This window comes from Dendrobium catenatum, unplaced genomic scaffold (assembly GCF_001605985.2).
Source record: "Dendrobium catenatum unplaced genomic scaffold, ASM160598v2 fragScaff_scaffold_390, whole genome shotgun sequence".
Taxonomy (NCBI): Eukaryota; Viridiplantae; Streptophyta; class Magnoliopsida; order Asparagales; family Orchidaceae; genus Dendrobium; species Dendrobium catenatum.
The window spans coordinates 6,358,243-6,366,127 of NW_021318852.1; the positions used below are offsets into that span (position 1 = coordinate 6,358,243).

General features: G+C 35.5%; 1 protein-coding gene across 5 annotated transcripts in view; it reads left to right on the forward strand.

Moving 5' to 3' along the window:
• The window catches only part of LOC110097536 (pentatricopeptide repeat-containing protein At5g27270), a 17,651-nt gene extending 10,268 nt beyond the window's left edge, over window positions 1–7,383 (forward strand). Inside the window, exons 8-9 of one of the 5 annotated variants that reach the window (XM_020823967.2) lie at window positions 6,334–6,482; window positions 6,579–7,383. In XM_020823967.2, coding sequence (XP_020679626.1) covers window positions 6,334–6,482; window positions 6,579–6,888 — 459 coding nt within the window. In that variant the 3' untranslated portion in view covers window positions 6,889–7,383. Of the gene's footprint in view, window positions 1–6,333 lie in introns of all 5 variants that reach the window. The other 4 variants (XM_028694044.1, XM_020823966.2, XM_020823965.2 and 1 more) reach the window with 4 other exon arrangements.
• Window positions 7,384–7,885: the final 502 nt, after the last annotated feature.

A 7,885-nucleotide genomic window follows, 5' to 3' on the forward strand; every position in this document is an offset into this window, starting at 1 on the left:
CATATTGCTTTCTTAGCATCCTTACGAGCCACTTTATAAATTTCCCAATTATCAAAATTTTTAAAATTAAACCAATTTTTATAACAAAGCTTCTTATTTTTAATTTTTTCTTGCACATTAGGATTCCACCACCAACTATTTTTACTATTGGGAGCTTTTCCCTTTGATACTCCAAGGACATGTTTTGCAATATTCTTAATATCACTAGCCACTTTTTCCCACATAATATTAACATCCTCATGCACAGACAAAATCTTAAGATCTAAAATCTTAAGATGGCTCCAGCGCACCTCGATGGGCGATAATATGCATGACTTGATCAATGACACGAGGTTTCCCCCACCTGATACATCAGCTCGAGTGAGGTTTATTTATTGTGGAATTCCGTTTCCCACGGACGCAAGCCCTCGTAGTTAATTACATCTCAGGCCGGAGCCCGATAATGCTCTCGATTAAGGATCCGATATTATTCTTCCTGAAAAGGAGGATTGGCACGAAAGGGGAGACTAGGAAATCCTACTCAAAATGAAAGAAAGAACTCATATGGCTTAGTCAACATGCACCCATTTCAGCATTCGGAGGGACTGAGATAGTGAGAAGAGAAGGAATATCATACACTCAAAACATTTAGAGAGAATGGATAATAATGACATCATCCGTATAACGCAGATAGGCAGGATTTATAGTCCCTGAAGAAAAGGAACTTACCCACCGATGAGGGCATACTACGAGACACTGAATGCAATAGCCTTGAACCCTAAATCTAATGTGCGTTTAGTGTTCTACCTAACACTAACATCCATGTCCTAGCTAATGCACTTGGCTTATATTTTGCTTGAAATGGAAAGCCAGCTAACCACCTAAGCGCATAAAATCCATATTGTCCTGACTTTATGAAAGATAGGTAGGTGGATTAGTTTTGGAAGGCCGACGTCTAGAGAGTTTCCTAATTGGCCTTGGACTTATGTAGGGTGAATGCTCCTAGAGCTAATGCAATTAAAGTTTTAATTGAATTGATTTCTAATGTGATGCATGTTAGTTGAAAAGGCTTCCAAATCAGGTATGCATAGAATTTTAAAAATATGCTTATATAAAATAATTTTTAAAAAATATTAGGTTTCCCCAAGTCCGACACCTCATCCTCATAGGTTAGATTATTCAGACTCTACCCACAAGCGGGAAAGTGTCTTATTAGAAGGAGAAGAGAATGCATTGATATGCATGCGACCCGGACGATTCCTAATATTCCCTAGGTCGTTAGATTTCTAAATTATTGAAACCTTAAAACTTTGAATATTAATTGTGAGTAGAAAAAATTTTTATCTTAGAGAGCCTTGCGCAAATCAGGCCAAGCACATGCAGGAAAGAAAAATAAAAAAAACATGCAAGTTCTATTGTGCACACAAAGTAAACACATTAATATAAATCTACAAAAAGTAAAGTAAGAAAGTCCACGGCAAGTGCCATATAAGTACAACCAAAAGTCTACAGAAAAGTAATGCTAGTCATGCCCCACCGACAACAACCTGGATTCTAATCCTAATGAATGACGCAAGTCTTAAAAGTCAGACATTTCATCTTCAAGTCTTCTTCTTCAGGTGGATCATCATTCTCCAAATCTGCTCCCTTTGGATCGTTTCATTCGGGCTCCGTACAGTCTGTCCTTCAAAAGGGTACCCAAATGATTAAGAAATTTTCTATAAAGGGTATTTCTTTTTTCTTTGGGTACCAAGTATTTGAAATGCCTCACTTTTAAAGACTTTCACAACTCGATAATAATTACATCAAATTACATTTAAAAGAGAAAATTTAGACTCAAACTCCTGCTTGGTTATCCTAATAAAAATTACAAGCAGTTCAATATACCACATCACAAGCAATTATATATCTGTAGAAAAGTAAACACGCTTGGTCACGCTCTTTTAATTTCAAAGGAGGCTAAGCAGTCTCTGGAGCATCTGCATAAAGCATTGTTAATATTAAAGCTTTAATGATTATTGCCCTCTTTATTTTAGCCCTGCACGTGCGTGGCCACCCACCTGCATAAGACTGGATTAGTATAAAAACGTCCCGAACCCATGGGCAATCTATCGCACAAATCACAACATAATCAATGTATAGAAAATATAATAAAGTAAAGCTCAATCACAATACAACAGCGCAAAGCAATCAATCAGCACTCGTGCCACACAGAGCATCACAACACAGAAGCAAAAAGATAAAGTAAAACACCGGCTCTAATCCTAGAGCTAGAAGTGGTGCCCTAGAAAATAATTCTATGTGTGTGTAATAGGCTTGTGTGGTTTTGGATGGGTCCTATGTAAGGTAGTTAGTTCAAGTTGCCTAGAGTTCAAATTTGTTAACGGACAAAAAGGGAAACTTTATTTAAAGGTCAAATATTAATGGATTGGATTCATTTTAATTAATTTAGTTTGTTAATCCATTTTAATGCTTAGGGTAAAAGTCTTAGAAGTTTAAGTTATATTAATCAATTTTGGAAGGTTCTGGGTCCTCCAATATGCTAAGCTAAAGGGGGTCCAAAAGGTTACTATTGGAAATAGGCTAGGTTTGGGGGTTCTAGCATTTCAATTAAGCATTAGGCCTTAAGGGGAGTAATTAGGGTTTGAGTTTGTTGGATTTGGAGTTTTTTAAGCCAAGTTATGAATTTTAGAAGTTTCGTGCAATTAATGAATTATTAAAATTAGTTTAATTAAGAGCATTTTAGGGGTTTTGATCCAAATCAGCTCCAAACTGATTAGAATCACCCCCAAAGGTCAGAAATGTCCTAAAGAAGTGTTCCAGAAACATTTGGAATTTTAATAATTTTTAATTATTTAATTAAGGCCAAAAGGTGAATTTTAATCAAAATTAAATTTAGGCTTAAATTAAAGCCCAATTAGAGGGGCTTAATTATCTATAAGGTTAAGGGATAAACTTTGAAGAGTTTGAGGTATTATGGGTAATTTTCTGAGTTGAAATGGATTTATTAGAATTTTCTGAAGTTTTTGGGGCTTAATTTACGGGTAAATTAGGGTTTGTTAATTAAGGGGTCTAAAGGGTCCTAAAAATTCTTAGAAAATTCTATGAGGTTTATGATGTCACTGAGTTTAAATGGTGAAAGTTTCATGCCCGGGATTCTATCATAGCTCATAAAATTTTTCCAAGTTCGCTAGACGGACCCTTAATTGTTGTCCTTAGGGTGTCGCTACGTTGAATGGGTTTAAATAAAGTGTTTGAGACTAACCATTGAGGTTACATGCAATAAATGCATAAAAATAGTAAACATACAAATCCTAAGATTTATGAGGGCTTAAACCAGGTGCTCGTGCGTCTTATATAAGCAAAAAATGATAAAAGAAAAAAAGTAAGCACGTTTATCGATGCGTTTAGTGGAGGATTGGAACTTAACCACCCATTAATCACTCCCCCTTGAATTTTATTCATGTGTACATCCCATGTTTAAAATTTCACGGAGTGGATCTCCCAAAATTAAGAGATTTAAAATATATGTAATTTTAAAATAATTTAAAAATACATGTAAATATATAAATTTTAAAAAATAATGTAATTAAAAATAAATAAATATAGGGTAGATCCACTGGCCATCTAAGAAGGTTTCAAAAAGATTTGAAAATAATTTTTAATTTAAATAATTATTAATTTAAATTTAGATAATAATAATAATAATAATAAAATAATTCTTAAAAAAAATTTATTATTGGAGGTAATGAAATATGCATGGGGTGATGTTTGTTTAGTTTAAAGCGCTTTACGAAAAGCTAATTAGATCTATGTGTTTCTAACTAAGGTTAGGGATTCACCTTGATTTAATGGACGGTTTGACCCGTTTAATGGCTTGTTGCATTTGTATATTGTTCACGCTCCTTTTTGTAGAAGAAATCGTGATTTCAAACTCTTTAAATCAACGGGAAATCCCCTTAGAAGTTGCCTTGCTTCGGTTAGCCGGAGATCTCGCCGCCGGCTGGGGCTTGATGACGGGTTTGGCTCGGGAGAAGTGGAGAGGGATTGGAAGAGCTCACACTCATGAAAACTCGGCTTGGGGGAGCTTGGAGAGAAAGAGAATCCAAAAAGTCCCTTTAGATATCCTAATCTCTCCTATTTAAAGGCTCAAGCCTTTGATGAACGGCTAGGATCACTCCTAGGGCTCATTAGGAGGAGAATCAAGGGATTTGGCCGGGATTTGAATGAGAGGAGCAATTGGAATGATTTTTGAATGGATTTAAGAGCTCTAATTTGACCTAAAAATGTCAAATTGACCTATTTAAGATTTGGGTTGACCAAGTCAAGGTTTGACTTGGTCAATCTAGTCAAATAGGCCAAAGGGGGTGAGGGTTTGAGTCCAAGTGATGTTTGAAATTGAATTGAACTTGAATTGACCCAATAGGGCTCAATGGGTCAACTTGGGTTGACTTGGTCAACCAGGTTGACCCAAGACATGGGTCTGAGCTCAATGAACTCGGTCTGACTCATGGAACCCAAGGGAGATGGTCTTGGGGTCTGGCTTGGTCAATTTGACCAAGTCAACCCCTTGACCCAATGAGTTAAGTGAAAAACTAGGTTAACATTGACCATGTTGACTGGGTCAACCCATTGACTTGGTCAACCCAAGTCTCCTTTGGCCAAATTTGACCTATTTAGGTCAAATTCAACCTTTTAATTGCATTTGAAGCTCTCTTAATGCCCCTTGGTTTAAACCACGACCACAATAGTCTGGTTTCCCTCCTATTTAGCCCTAATCATGATCCTAGTCTCCACCCTTTGTGTCAATCTCCTTCGGAAAGCATAATGTCGGATCTTTAATTGAGAGTATTCTCATGCTCCGGCCTGAGATGTAATTAACCACGGAAGCTTACGCCCGTGGGAAACGGAATTTCACAACAAATAAACCCTACTCGAGCTAATGTATCGGGTGGGGGAAACCCCGTGACACTTATCAGATCATGCATATTATCACCCATCGAGGTGCGTTGGCGAGAGCCGCTATCCTCAATGGTTAATCGTATGTATGATCTAATCTACCCTCCTATTTGCCCGCTTGTGAAGAGCGCGAAGGCTTGCATTCGTCTCGCCTCTCTGGATGGTGCGGTCGTATACCCTCTACACTTTGTCCCCCGCGCAGCGAATCCCTTTCGGAGATCCATAGTTATGTTAGTAAATAATGAAGTTTAGATATTAAATATGTATATGAGATAGTTTTGAGTGTTATGTATGTAAATCCCCCTATTTTTTAATTATTAAGTCTTATGATTATAGGAGGGGGTAACGAAATATACAATTCAAGAAAAAATATTATTATGGTGGATCAATTTCGTTTTACGGTAACAAGAACTACTATGGAGGCATTATTTTGGTAAAAAAAATCAATGCAAAACTATTGCTAGCAAGGAAAGGATCTTTATATGAATTTTGTTGATATTTGAGAAGGCATATTCTTTAGTTTCTAGACAATCGATTTGATGCATATTAAGAGAAAAATTGTGTCAAAAGTTTGTTAAACTATTCGAAGTATACATGATGGAGTAATGTCTAGCATTAAAACAAATTATGGTGTAATCAGAAGACTCCCATTCATTGTAGGATTACATGAAGCGTTGTATTGACTATCAAGAGGCTAAAAAATAATATTTAGTGTGGGAACCTTGATTTCTGCTATTCATAGATTATATAGTTCTAATGATTGAAATAATCATTATGAAATAAGTGAAAAGTTAGAAAATTGGAGTAAATTTGTATAATATTTGGGTTAATGGTCATAAAAGCAAAGGCCATGCGTTGCATACAATTTTACTTTGTATGAAATTTAGAATTATATGTTAAATTGTTGAAAAGATCAATTGATACCTAGATGTGATAAATTTAAATATATTTGATCAATTCGAAGAATGGGAATGCGGATGGGATATAACTTTTAGAATCAAAGCCGAGGTGTTTCAAATGCATAATAAGATAGTATTATGATGATTTAAAATTAAATCTTATGTAATTACATTTAGACGAACAATGTTATTTGCATTCAAGTATCACGCGATAAAGAATTCATTAATAGCCTATTTAAGTTTGGAAGAAAGGAGAATGCTAAGCTAGATGTGTTACAAAATTAGGAAGGTTAAATTTAGAAATAACATAGTCTATATGCAAGGATTGTCATATTGGTCAATAATTTGATTGATTCAAGTTACAGTGGCATCTACATTGAAGAATTGTCTCATTTTATTTCTTCAACAATTCTTCATTCTAGGCTGTAAGATTATCATCATAGCCCTCAATTTTTTATTCTAGTCTTTTAAAACTTTATTTACATAATCCATTCAGATCAGTTACAACACAATGATAAACGCATATGCCACCACTGGACTTCACAGTGAAGCTGAGAGTATTTTCAAAGACATGAGAAGAGATGGTCATTCTCCTGATTCCATTTCATATCTGGCTCTACTTAGAGCATATACTCAGTCTCGCAGGTACGGCGATGCCGAGAAAGTTATTAGTAGGATGCAGGAAGCAGAAGTATCTCCATCTTGTGCTCATTTTAACCACCTCATTTTTGCGTTCGCCAGAGAAGGCTCCATTGGTGATGCTGAAAGAGTTTATAACTTAATGAAGCAAACAGGTTTAGACCCTGATTTAGCTTGTTGTCGAACAATGATGAGGACATACATAGATTATGGGTTAGTCAATGAGGGATTATTTTTCTTTGAATCAACTAATGGTATGATAAAGCCTGATGGTTTCATCTTAAGTGCTGCTGTTCATCTTTATGAACATGTAGGGAAGCCAGCTGAAGCAGGGAAAGTTCTAGATATTATAAATCTTGAGGGGTTGTTGTTCCTCAGGAGCCTAGAAGTTGGATCAAAGCTGAAAAGATGACAAGTTCTTCTCTTTCCCATTCGCTATCAAAAATCTTGCACTTGGTGCCAAGGAATAGATGCAATGATCCTGCATGAGGTAGAACTCTTTGTTAATCGTCTTTCCAAGTTTCTGCGATTAATACAACACATGCTTCCATTGAGCTTGGCTTAGGTGGAATGTGACTGCTTTTATGAAGTTGAGTATTGTTTAGGAGAAAATAGAAAAAGAAAAACGCCTTAAAGATAAGCACTGCCTCTGCACAAGTTTGCGTTTCATTTGGGACGGCTTTCTTATTGCTTCTCAAAGAAATTTTTTTTAGTATAAAAATTTTCTTTTTTGTATTTGAAATCTGCTTTAAGCAACAGCAAAAAAGATATCCCAAACGAAGCGATCTGAGACTAAAATGGTGTTTCAAATATATCAGCTGGCATTGTGGATGTAATGTACATTGAAGAGAGAAAATCCTAAAAGCAAAATAGTTCTTCAGGAAGTTCAGATGAGCATTGTTTTTTGTGTTTCTTTGTGAAATATAAGTGTAAAGGCTGGTAATTGGTTGAATTATTAAGCTCTTTTTTTTTTCGGTGTTATGTATTTATGTTCTAATTTTCATCATGTCATCTTCATAGACCTCTAATCTAGGAGAAATTATTACATGCAGGGTTCGAACAACATTCGGATTCTAATCAAGTAAAGACACTTGAATTTTTTTTTTCCCTCTTGTACATAAGATGTGTACAAGAGAGAAAATTCTTGTATCCTCATCTGATTGAAGTCCGGACGAAAAATTATATCCTGACTCCGCACGTAATAATTTCTTCTTATCTATGGTGTATTTGGTGAAATAAGATCTTTGCTCTTATTCTTTCAATGCCCTGCTCTGAATTAAGGAGAAATTTTTTATAAATGCTAAGTTGCTCATTTAATTAGGGGATACAACTCAGTTATAATTTTCTTTTAATTTATAGAAATGTTTATAATAATGATTTGCCTTCCAGCAATTTGGGGAGCTAAATAT